The sequence below is a fragment of the Amblyraja radiata genome, chromosome 21 (assembly GCF_010909765.2).
Source record: "Amblyraja radiata isolate CabotCenter1 chromosome 21, sAmbRad1.1.pri, whole genome shotgun sequence".
NCBI classification, from domain to species: Eukaryota; Metazoa; Chordata; class Chondrichthyes; order Rajiformes; family Rajidae; genus Amblyraja; species Amblyraja radiata.
Window position 1 is genome coordinate 16,073,803 of NC_045976.1, and position 13,493 is coordinate 16,087,295.

General features: G+C 40.1%; 1 protein-coding gene across 1 annotated transcript; it reads right to left on the reverse strand.

Moving 5' to 3' along the window:
* Positions 1–999: 999 nt before the first annotated feature.
* Positions 1,000–13,151, reverse strand: LOC116984978 (mucin-6-like). Its single transcript, XM_033039339.1, has 7 exons — positions 13,103–13,151; positions 7,828–7,863; positions 7,082–7,156; positions 6,755–6,983; positions 4,632–4,749; positions 1,896–1,986; positions 1,000–1,025 (listed from the first exon to the last, which is right to left on the reverse strand). Exons 1-7 carry the CDS (start codon positions 13,149–13,151, stop codon positions 1,000–1,002), a joined length of 624 nt encoding a protein of 207 aa, XP_032895230.1.
* Positions 13,152–13,493: the final 342 nt, after the last annotated feature.

Below are 13,493 nucleotides of genomic sequence, written 5' to 3' on the forward strand. Positions count from 1 at the left end.
GCCGCCTGAGCTCCAAGGAATAAAGTCCTCAAGTCTTAGCATGCCCAATCTCTCCCTGTAGCTCAGGCTCGTGTCCAGGCAACATGCTTGTAAAAGTTGCAGAATATTTTCAAAAGCCTTGCAGAAATCCATATAGATTATGTCTACAATGTAATCAACCTCTTAGTTACTTCCAAAAGCTCAATCAAATTCATAAGACACAATCTCCCATGCACAAAATCATACTGACTTTCCATAATTAACCACATTTTTTCACAAATGCACATATCTCTTATTCGTCAGAATCCTCTCCAGTAACTATCTTATCATGGATGTTAGTCTTACACGTCTATGGTCTCATGATTTAACTTACAATTGAGACATTGGTTAAACGTATTCTTCAGAAGTTAAAATTTTCAAGAAGTACACTTTCCTAGTTTGAGCAAGGTATAGTCACCTTGCTAACTCTGGCAGATATTTAGAGCTGTCTGATCCAATGTCCTATTATGAGCATAGTAAAACTTTAAATAATATCTGCACATTAAAGTCAATAGATTGGGATTGCTTAGCCTAGCAACTGGATTTCACTGGATTTTTGTTGAGCTGAGGCACCATTGCCAAATCAGGTAGCTCAAAAAAGTAATCATAAAATGGACTGCAAAAAGATTGGAAGACAATTAGGGTGAGGCAGTGTTCATTTGAGATCTGCCTTAGAACCAGTGGAAGTTCAGAAAAGGATGTCAGCCGTTAAGGATACTTCACTCGGGCCACAGGCACACAGAGACGACAAACATTGTGATTGACATCCTTCTCAGTGAGCTGACGAAGGCATGGATGAGCACCAACATTTTCAAAGAGAAACGTTACAATATTGGTGAATTAAATACATTGGAGCCATACAAGAAATAATATCAGGCATTCGGGGCAGGGTAAGTTGCTTCTCTACAGCATCAAAATGGTGCTTCAGGATCCATGCACACATATACACACATATAGCATATTCTCCTGCACACACCACAGTCAGTTCTCCAACAAATAATTCAAGCCTGCAAATGTGTAATAAGATGTTTATTTAAATCAAATAAACTGTCAGGAATAGTAGGGAATCCACCCGAATAGGTCTTACAGCCCACCTTTTTATAGGCAGTGGGGCACTTACTACTAAATAACTTTGTCAGTGGATACATTATCAAAATGGACTGCCCATGAGTTTAATCACAGTCTATACTTTGGGAGGTTGGTGAACAGTCTTCAGTGATATTTGTAGCGGCTTTGTGGAGTGCCTATTGAAAGTCGAGTGTCACTTTAAATAGTGTGTAAATGTTCAATTCCTTGCATTTTTGCAAACAACAGTTATTTGCTAGACCTAGGTGCTCCACTATACTGTATGTGCAGTAAAGCTCCTAATGTGCAATGCATGACAACTGATATCTGAGTATGTGTATAGCAGTGGGATAACACTAATAGAGTAAAGCAGATCCCGTCAGCCAATATCTATTCTAAAATACAAGATTGAAGTGAACTTATCCAGAAATACTCCCTAATGCCTTTTGCTCCCATAGTGTCTTGATTTAGGATTGCATTGCCGTGACCAAGCCAGCACAATGCAATCCATTTTCTAGGTATCCATGTTCCCTCTATCACAAGCGCTGCCTCGTTCTTTCAACCTGCTTATTTCATCATTCAGTTCACCATGTTTCATCATGGGGCTTTCATGTGCAATAAGAACATATTAATATTTTACTAGACAGAGTACATCTAGAAAGAAATTAATTTCAATCAATAGACAACATGATTGTTGCACTTAAATTCCCATATTCATGTAAAATTATATTTTCTGTACTTCACTTGGAGAAAAATGCCAAAATATAGTAGGAAAATGGATGCTAACTTACATGCTAACAATTTATACTTACCCTGTTTGAATCTCAGATCTTCATTTCCAATCTTTTCAAAGTTTCCACAAAGTCCACAGACATGTCCACTGTACCTAGGGTGCAGTTTAAGCTGAAGACAAAAATGTATGCTCAAAATCATTTGCATAGTTTGGTAATTTAATTTTCTTACAGAAACATCATCACCTGAAACTGCATCACCAACAATTAATCTAAATCTAAATTTGGTCTTTGCTGATCATTTACACATCCTGTAATTAGTATGCTTTTTTTTACAACATACTCATAAAACTTTTAGATTGAAAATGGACAGTATGTCAAAAGTATCTCTTGAAGACATTATAGTCAACAACCAAAAACAAAGAAGTCTGATGCTTTGGGGTAATCATAAGGATGTCATCTTTGGGGTATCCATAAGGACTGTCCTTGATAAGGACGTCAGAGATGAAGGCAAACAGACAGTGGTTTGATTGAGTTGGCATTTAACTTAATCAATAAGTTAGAGGCATAAGGAACTGCAGACACTGGAATCTTGAGATGTAACACAGCGTGCTGCAGTAACTCAGCGGGTCAGGCAGCAAGGAAACGGATAGGCGATGTTTTGGGTCGGAATCCTTCTTCTGAGTGATTGCTATAGTGGGGAAAGAGAGGTGGGAGTGGACAAATCCTGACAGGTGGGTGAATGCAGGTGAAGGGGGTTGATTGGTAGATGGGTGTAAAATGTGACAAAAATATGTCCGATTAGGAGAGGTGATGTGAAATGTAAAGTCAGAGGGAGGGATATAGCTGAAAGGGGATGTGCTGGGAGTGGTAGGAAGAGGGGCAGAATAGTGCGAGAAACTGGTGTGCACTGGGGGAAGGAGAGCACAGAAAGGGGAGATGGGGCATGGAGGGTATTACTTAATATTGGAGAATTCAATGTTCAAACCGTATGGTTGTAAGTTACCCACACGCAATATGAGGTACTGTTCCTAATATGTGGGAACACCGCCTTTCTGCTTTTCGTAGAGACAACTCCCTCCTCAACTCTTTGGATCAATCATCCTTTCCCACCCAACTCGCCCGCTCGCAGGCACTTCCCCTCCCACTGCAGGAGGTGTATGACTCACCTCATACACCTCTTCCCTCTCCTCCATTCAGAATTATGAACTCCAATTGCTGCATTTACCCCTCTCTCTTATTTGACTGTGATTCCCTGTCTGCACAATCTAATGCGATTTCCAACCAAGTGTCAGTTGCAAATTCAAATATAGAAAGTTCAACACTTACATGGGAGGAGTATTGAAGGAGTTTAAAGAAATAGATGGTGGGAGAATTTAGTGGAAAGAGTAGCCAATAGACTTCATGTGAATAAAAGAGGCAGCAAAGTGATATAATTAATTAGTAGTTTACTACGTTTAAGTAGAAATATTAGATAAAGCACTTTTTTTTTTACCCATATGTGGTTTTGGTTTGGAATGCACGACCCAAGTAGGTGCTGCAGACAGCGACTCTCACCACATTTAAAAAGAGTGCATTTGAGCACATCGTACAAGATGTTACAAAGTGGAGGAGACTCAACATGAAATAATTACCAAAGTGATGGATGTCTCTGTGAACAGGAACAATAGGTAAGCAGGGCTTGAGGACCATCATGGCATGAACAGGAGATTTGGGGAGATCTTCAGTTAAAGCATGAGGGGCAATTTTGATGAGAAAAGTGTGAATAAGGGTCTAGGCAGCAGATTGCTTGAAGAAGACGTGGAGACTTTGATGCCATTGGAATGATTAGGATTTGGGATTAGAACATCATCTTGGGGTCAATTTGGGACGCTGGATTCTTGAACAGTTTGGATAGCTACTAATTTCTAAATCAGAAAAATAATTTCCCACAATTTCAGTGCAGTAGGGAAACTGAGGGAATATATTATAGAGGAAGTGGTAAATGGTCACTTGGGAAATAACAACAGAAGTTTGTAGAGTCAGCACATTTACGAAAGGGAAATCATCTTCAACAAATCTACTAGAATTTTTTTAATGTAATTAGCAGAATAGATGAGCCCAAACCAGTTGATGTGATGCACTTGGCCATTTAAAAGGCCTTCATTAAAATGACACACAAGGGATTATTAGACAAATTTAGAATACAAGTTGTTGGGGATAGTGCACTGGTAAGATTCTAAAGTTTAGACATGGAATCAGTTTCAACTGGAGTGAGCTTTGAGAAACAGACATTCTTTCCACAGAAAAACTGCACTTTGTTCCCTAACACACTTATAGTTCTGCTCTGTAATATTTTTTCTTTATATGAAATGTGTTTGCTCAGATGTAAGAAATGTCTGTTCCTATAGGGTGCAAATAAAAGCAATACATTTCTGATAAAATGGTAGTTTCTCTGAGGTTGCACAGACACATTTTTGAGAAATGTGATTACACCTTCATTTGCCTCGGATAGAAACCATACAGGTGAACTGCATGTTGTGGAGATTCACACTCACACAATTCACAAATGTGAGGTAGAATTCACTCCACTGGAACTTATATGAAAAATGAGTGAATAAATCAACACGAGATTTATTTTTGTTCTGCTCACAGTTCTTGACGAGTGTGCAGTTTCACGTTATAGAAACCGCGATAGGGGCCATTTTCAGAGAACACAACCACCTTCACTTAATGCAGCCATCTTTTATATCCCATTAAAGCAGATTGAAACATAATTCATGGTGTCATTACTTACTTTACTTGCTAAGAAGGAAGATTACACTGAAAATATCTCACCGATAATGTATTGTTACCATTCCAGATGAGGGAAATCGAATGCTTCTTGTTTGAAAATTTGATATTAACTCCATTGCTATGAATATTGATCATCTTGTTGTCAAATGGTAAAGTTACTCTAGAAATAATGGTGACATGAAAGTTGGGTTAAAAATACTTTTACCATAAATCTTAAAGTCTTTTTAATCCCTAATCATTAAATAGGCCAAATTGTGTTTAATTCAGGATTGAATCTTCCTCAGTCTCCAAATCCCAGTGTCGGGCATTAAGTAATGACCACTTGGGTAAATAAGCCTCAGCTGGCATGTCAGCCCTCCAGAGGGCTATTGTCAGTATTGTAAACAGTATTCACAAATCTCTGATAAATGCACTAAAAGTATTGCAAAAACTTGAATAGTAAGTTTTTTTAAATATTTAAAATTATTGATTAGTACCAAATAATTAAATATATTAAAAATTGAAGTAACTCAAGTACAGATATGTACTTGCCTTTCACCTCAAGGGCGTTGAGGGTCCCGTTAATCGAGGGTCACTATCCTGCTAGACATAATATACTATGTACCTGATATAACTATTGATCAGTAATGAGTTTCTGTTCTCCTTGCTCATCTCGTCTCATCTTATTTTCAAAGCTTTTTCGTTGTAGGAGCAATATGTTGCACCAACTAGGTGTCGGATTTTAAGGTTAGAACTGTGGGTGGCACAGTGGTGAGTTGCTGCCTTATGACACCAGAAACCTAGGTTTGATCCTGACCAGGGGTAGGTACGCAGTTTTTACATTCTCCATGTGACCGCGTAGTTTTTCTCCGAGTGCTACGGTTTCCTCCCACATTCCAAAATGTGTGCGTTATTTGTCATGTGTGTAGGATAGTGTACCGGTCATCGTTAGTGAGCCGAAAGGCCTGTTTCACTGCTGTGTGTCTAAAAGTAAAACTAAAAACTGAAAGACCAAAACAAAATCAATCAGAACTTTATTATTCCAACAAGCTCTAAAAATCAGGGTTTTTATTTCACTTGACCAAGCAGAGGCCATTCAGCCCATCGAGTTTTTGCCAGCTCTCTGAGCAATCTCATCATTCCCCATTTATATCCTTACAACCAATTTTCTCTCACATTCCCAAATACTCCATCCTTAATTCCCTGCCACCTATCTACACATCAAATCCATCAACCAGCAGGTTTGGGGATATGGGAGGAAACTAGAGCACTCGTGGGAAAATCAAACAATGTTAGGAACTTGCAAGTTCTACACAGACAGTACGAGAGTCTGGAATTGAAGCTGGGTTGGTTGAAACTTGAGGCCCAGCACTAAGTGTTTTGCCACTGTGGCACCCAATTTTCGGTCAACAAACCAAATTAATTTGCACTGAAGTATACAACAGATTACATAATGATTGACGCAGAGAAACTGTTTAACAGAACTCTGCAACTGCAAAGTTTGCTTTCCCCTAAGCATTTAACAGCCTCACATGTTAGTCAATTCTACCTTTAGCAGTGTGGCATTGGCATCTTTTGGTGCTTTTAAGTAATAAGCGATGGCCCTCCGGAAGAAAGATTTGATCACAAGAAATGTACAATCAAATTTTGCTAATTTCAAGTAACCATTGCATTATTTCTCTAATGTCAAGTAATCGTTACATTCCCTCTCTCTCTGTCCCTCCCCCACCCTAGTCGTCTTGATAGCTTCACTGTTCATATCTCTTTATTATCACCTCGTCCATAGCCAACAATGGACCATTGTGGGCCTCACCTTTCCTGAATCATCGATACAAGCTCTGATTTGTTCTGTTCCTTTTCAGACCCCTATATTCCCTTCCCCCTAACTCTCAGTCTGAAGAAGGCTCTCGACCCAAAATATCACCTATTTCCTTTCTTCAGAGATGCTGCCTGACCTGCTTTCCTCCCATATCCCCAAAACATGCAGGTTTGTAGGTTAATTGGCCTCTGTAACATTGTCCTTAATGTGTAGTGAGTGAGTGAGAATGTGGGATAACATGGAACTTGTGACAATGGGTGATAGGTAATCGGCATGGTTCTGGTGGGCAGTTTCCATGCTGTATTTCTCTAAATTCTCTAAAGTCTTAAAATGACAATCAAAAGCAATCCTGCAGAATTCAACTTACATTTGGTTTTTAACCTTAATTACTCCATTAGTCACAACAATCGTATTGGTATCAATTTTAATGAATATCTCCTCGAGGTCTCCAGATGATCCACGGCGGATTTTCACCTCATAACTATCAAGCCCTTCCTTGCATAGCCTGCTCATGAAGAAGTCACAGGTTGATGCAAAGTAGAAAGCTTCATTGTTAAATGCCTTGAAAGACCCTGTTCCCCATGTTTTGCAGGTATCTGGAAGAAAAGAAAAACTCCCTCTGTCACAACAGCAAAAGATTAAAATCAATCTAATGTAATTGATCAATCAAATATTCTGAACATAATGTACTTACGATGATTATCTTGTGCTTTAGAGACTTCTCGGATTGAACGCTTGAATACTTGGGTGAGGACATCCTGATCCAGATCTTATACAAAATAATATTTTTAAATTACTACTTGTAGAATATACTATGCTAGTATGCAGTTTATATTCAATAATATTTTTGTGCTCATGCCATGCTTTATTAAAATTAATTAAATTAATTGAAAAACCTGTGATCATTCTATTTTTTTAAAATGTTGAGTTTATCATTGTTTCAGCCATGAACAAATATAAAATGTGTATAAATATAAATTATATTTCAAACAATTTTAGAATTGTTAATTTTTGATTGGGCATTGATAATACAAATCCATACAATTTGAACAAGCAATTTATTGTGATGCATTAGAATTGCCATTATTTATATTTTTAAGAACAATATTTTTGTTGTCATGGTTGTCATTTGTGAGGCAATGGAAGGGCTTATTGGGCAGGGGACCGGCCATTAAGGACTTCAAGTGCAATTAACCTGTAAACCAAACTGACAAGTGAAAGGGTATGAAAGACAGAAATATATTTCATCGTTTAAAAAAAACTAATTAAAAGATAATTACAGAGAGATTTAGGTGACAAATGTCAAAGAAAAAAGGCAGAAACACTTCTACTAGTACCTCAATACAACTTGGAATTCAATTAATACATTTTTAACTATACTATCTAGATGTTTTCATCACATTGCAAAAATGATTCAATTGCCTGCTGATGTTAACTTACCAAAAGTGTTCGTGGAATAGTCATTGCCAGATGAGGCTGAGGTAGAAAAGTAACAAATATGGAAAATAATTCACTTTAAATTTTTCCTTCTTGACATTCAAATATTGTAGGTTAACATTTATTTTGATTATAAGAGTAAAATATTTAATTATCATTAATTAACATCAGGTTCATATCAGATCTGAAACACAATTAAATTCAAAAGCATACATTCAAGATGTTGGGTAAATGGGCTGAGGAATGGCAAATGGAGATTAATGCAGATAAGTGCGAGGTGTCACATTTTGGGAAGTCAAACCAGGATCTTTAGAACATAGAACAGTACAGAACAGGATTGGCTACTGGTGCTTGCCTGGTATGGGCATTACTCATAAAAACTAGACATAATAAAACATGGCGCCTCTTGCATGTGGGGTCATTTGAGTACTTCTGTACAATTTGCTGATCAGGGATGTGCTTAGGTATGGTAATACTCTACTGGACTGTTTGTAAGATAAAATTCCACTGTGCGTTGGGAAATGTAACAATAAAAAGCAACATTGAATCATTGAACCATACACTCTAATTTAGGAAGCATTCTATAAAACTCTTCAGCACCCTTTCCAAAGTCTCTACATCCTTCCTGTACTGGGGTGACCAGAATTGTATACAATATTCCAAGTGCTCTAATCAAAGCATTATTAAATTGCATCATGACTTCCTGACATATAGTTAATGCCAACCTATGAAGGCAAACATACCATATGAAACCTTTCCCACTATATCTACTTGTGTTGCCACTTTCAGGGAGTTATAGACTTGGACCCCAAGATCAATCTATACATTCATGGTGATAAGGGTCCTTCCAGTAACTGTATACTTTCCCCTTACATTTGTCCTTCGAAAGTGTCCTCACACATACTCAGATTAAACTCCATGTAACATTTCTCCGCCTATTCCTGTAGCTGATACCGCTATTAAACGTGATAACCTTCCTCACCCAACGTAATTCTAGCAATCTTGCTGTCATCAGAAAACTTCTCAACCAACCCATCTACATTTTTATCTACAAGGACACAGGAACTGCAGATGCTGGTTTACAAACAAAGACACAAAGTGCTGGAGTAACTGAGTAGGTCAGGCAGTATCTTTGGAAAACATGGGCAGTTGGCATTTCTGATCGGAAACTGCTTCAATCTTCAACCCGAAACATCACCAGTTCATGTTCTCCAGAGATGCTGCCTGACCCACTGAGATACTCCAGCACTTTGTGTCTAGTGTTACAGCGGGGCCCCTCCCTCATGTGCCACTCTGATCCCCGTCACCGGCAGACAGGCCAGGAGAAGCCAAACCTCAGCATCATGAACCTCGTCCAGCTGCCGTAGATCACTGACTGTCGTAGATCACCGGCTACCGTAGATCACCGATGCTGTAGATCACCGACTCCACGGACAGAGCTCCGGATTGAGCCGAGGCCACGGCCAAAGGAGCCGTGTCCAATTAGCTGCCATTGGACTGGCCCTGCAGCACCTCATCATCCTTCTGCTTAAAACCCAAAGCAATTCCAGCAAGCCAGAAGCATGAGAGAAAGGCTGAGAGAGAAAGTAAGATAGCATGAAGGGCAGAGGAAGGCAGAGAAAGAAGGGAACCTCACAACTAACTGTGTTTTCCTTTTGCAGACTTGGAGGAAGACTGAGTTGCAAAGACAAACCGGAGACTGACTGCGCCCCCTCACCTGCCCACAGACCATGAGGGACTGTGCACCACATGGTGAGCAAAGCATAAGCTGCCGAGACAAGCCCTAAACAGCACGCACCTCCCTTGAGACCTAGACTGATCTACCGTGACAAGCTCAAGTCCACCACTTCCTCCTTTGAAGCCGGAGCTGCCGGGGCAAGCCCGAGACCATCAGTGCCTCCTCATTTGAGGTCAAGACTGAGGGTGGCAGTGTCTCCTCACCTCATCTTTGCGGCAAAGACTGAGTTGCCAGGCCAAGCTTGAGACCTCCGGTGCCTCCTCTTCAAGGCAAAGACAGAGTCATGGGGACAAGTCCTAGACTGCCAGCATGTCCTTCAAAGCCAAGACTGAGCTGCCCAGATAAGATGGAGACTGCCAGCACCCCCTCTCAAAGCCAGAGTAAACTGCAGGGGCAAGATGAGATCACCACACCTGCTCCTCTAGGAATTCAGAACTAAGCCACCAGGACAAGCCTGAGACCGGCAGCAGCCCTCTCGAAGCAAGAGTGAACTGCAGGGGCAAACTTGAGATTGCCGGCCTAATCCTTCGATGCCCCGACTGCACAGCTGGATCAAGTCCAAGACAGCCAGTGGCCCTTTTGGGGTACTGTACTTTGACTGATTGGGGGGATCTTATAGAAACTTACAAAATTCTTAAGGGGTTGGACAGGCTAGATGCAGGAAGATTGTTCCCGATGTTGGGGAAGTCCAGAACAAGGGGTCACAGTTTAAGGATTAGGGGGAAATCTTTTAGGACCGAGATGAGGAAAACATTTTTCACACAGAGAGTGGTGAATCTCTGGAATTCTCTGCCACAGAAGGTAGTTGAGGCCAGTTCATTGGCTATATTTAAGAGGGAGTTAGATGTGGCCCTTGTGGCTAAAGGGATCAGGGGATATGGAGAGAAGGCAGGTACAGGCTACTGAGTTGGATGATCAGCCATGATCATATTGAATGGCGGTGTAGGCTCGAAGGGCCGAATGGCCTACTCCTGCACCTATTTTCTTTGTTTCTATGTTTCAATGACTGGCTGTACTTTGTGCCTTCCACCACAGTGAAGAATGCTGTGGTGGATGTTTGTGTTAAATGTTATTGTGTATTGTGTATTCTTTTTTGTACCATTGCTGGCAAGTTCATTTCACTGCACTTTATTGTGTATGTGATAAATAAAAACTGATTGATTGATTGATTGAAGACTGAGCAGCCCTGACAAGCGCAAAACAGCCAGTGCTTACTTTTCCAGGTCAAGACTGGGCTGCTGGGACAAGCTGGAGATGCTACACCTCCTCACATGTAGATCATGAGGGATGAGGGACTGCAACCCCACACGACCTTCTCATCACTAAAATTAACCCATATAATGACAGTTTACCCTACTGCGAATGTCGGTTTAGTCATTATCGACCGGGCATCATCCCTGACGTCACACTACATTTAGTCCAATTCATTTGTGTATGTCACCAACAGCAGAGGTCCCACCATAGATCCCAGTGGAAATCCACAGGTCACAGATAACCAGTCTGAATAATACCCTTCCATCGCAACCCCTTGTCTTCTATCAGTAAGCCAATTATGAATCCATATGAGCAAGTTACTCTGAATCCTGTGCATCATAATCGTCTGCATCGGTCTAACATGGAGCACCATGTTATCCAACCCCTTACAATGTAGAGAATATCCATTGCCCTACACTCATTAATTACCTTCATTGCCTCCTCAAAAAACTTGATAAGTAGGACACCACCTGCTATACACAGAACCAGGCTGACTGCCTCTAAATAACCCAATCTCTACCAAATGAGAATAAGCCCCACCCTGAAGAATCCTCTCCAATAGCTCCTCTATCACTGAATTGAGGCCCACCAGCCTGCAATTCCCTGGATTCACTCTACTTCCATTCTTAAAGAAAGAAACAACATCAGCTACTATCACCAGAGTCCTGCAGAACCTCATCTGTAGCTAGAGACACTTAAATGATATTTGTGCAACGTCCTCTCTGAATAACCCGGGATAAATCTCATCAGGCCCCTGGGGATTTATTTGTTGACCCTGCTAATCTGGTTCCCAACCCCCTACTGCTCTAGTTTAAACCATCCCAAGTACCACAAACAAAGCTTCCTGCAAAGATATTGGCCCCCTCCAGTTCAGGTGCAACCCGAGTTTCTTGTACAGGTCACCACTGTCCCAGAAGAAATCCCAATGGTAAAAAAATCTGAAAACCCATTACCCTACTTAACTCTGCACCTTGATGATTGCCAGTCACCCCCCCACCCCCCACCCTTGGATAGTCCTTCCCCTAGTGACTGATCTCCCCCCCTAAAAATTGCACTACTGCTACTGTATATACATATATATATTTTACTGTTCCATTATTCTGTGTTCACACTTCTGGGTGAGATGCTAACTGCATTTTGTTGTCTCTGTACTTGTACACTGCACAATGACAATAAAGTTTGAATCTGATCTGCACCAACGCCTGAACCGCGCACTCATTAGTCCTATCTTCCTATTTCTACCTTCACTAGAACATGGCACTGGAAATAATCTGGAAATTACTCCTCTTGACGTCCTGCTTTAATAGTTGTCTAACTCCCTATAATCACTCATCAGGACCTCATCCCTTTTTCTAGCTATATAATTTGTGCAATGCACACAACAACTGTTTCCCCTCCCTCTTGAGAATGCTTTGTAGCCACTCCAAGACTGTCTGGACCTTGGCACCAGAGAGACATCACACCATCCTGGAGTCCCATTTGCTGCCACAGAATCTCCTGTCAGTCCCCACACTAATGCATCTCCTATCTCCTTTGGCTCTGCCTGACTTTACCCTTCCCCCACTGTGCTAACGATTACTTCCATAAGTATAATTAGCTGTATAAAATATCAAAGCAAAGCACTGATTTCCTTGGCAACAATTAACAAGGTGGTGTAAACAGCTAAGGATTTCATTTCTGTGATCTGAAAAGACTAGCTGATAGAATGAATCACATTTATTTTCGCAGAACTAAAGTTTTACTAAGATAATTTGTATTCATTAATGAAAATATTGTAAACAGTGGGAGCAAGAATGCAAGCATAATAGACCCACATAAATCAGGCTAATTACACTACTTTACAAATGACACATTTACATTGCCAAGACAGAGTGCAACTGTGCACAAGATGTGAGGAAACAGAAAAAGGCATTTAATTATGGAAAATTGCTGCAAGTTGAATGGCTAAAAAATCATTAAAGGAATTAATACTTATAATTGATCTCTGTGCTGTAATTGCCTGAAATTGGTGACCATACACGATGAGCATTGGAGCAGTTGGGCAGATGGACCTATGCTTACTTGTACTAATTTCGAACTGCTGTTTGTTATCCACCACCATTATGCATAAAAATAGAAATAAGTAATCAGGTAAAATTATTAATGAACTTGCAATGCAAAAGTTATAATTATCAACAATTACTTGTTACTTGGAGTAATAAAACACTAACGTAGTTAATTTGTTTAAAAAGTTACACATTTCGATGGAAATAAATAAATCCTGCAAAAATACTTAGAAAGTTTTACCTTTAATGAGGGCAAGAACCCAGATCACAACTAATCGAGCATATTTCATTATTGGTACTGCTGGCAGACTTACGGCCCTTTGAATGGATTTATACTTAAGATCAGTTCATTGACATGCAAATGGCATGCGGAAGTGAAAACTGGAAATATTGGTTTCCAGTAATTAAATTGCATGCGATTATGAAGGACCAATGCAGATCCTAATTGCATCTGTTTAAAACATGTTATTCTTATTTTCTAAAGTAAAAGATTGCCAATTAAATCAAAGCATTGAATATAACCTCTAGCACTTGGTCTCTTGTACGTTCATATAATTGGTCTTTCCACTCCTGCTTCCAAGACCTAATGCAATCAGATGGACACAAAGTGTTGGAGTAACTCAGCAAGTCAG

Bases quoted from the DNA above. Each gene is read 5' to 3' on its own strand.
- LOC116984978 (XM_033039339.1), bottom strand. From the start codon at position 13,151: ATGAAATATGCTCGATTAGTTGTGATCTGGGTTCTTGCCCTCATTAAA. The intron at 7,157-7,827 runs GTAAGTTAACAT...ATTTTGTATAAG, and splicing joins CTATTCCACGAACACTTTTG to ATCTGGATCAGGATGTCCTC. The intron at 1,987-4,631 runs GTGAGATATTTT...TTTTGTCTTCAG, and splicing joins ATGGTAACAATACATTATCG to CTTAAACTGCACCCTAGGTA.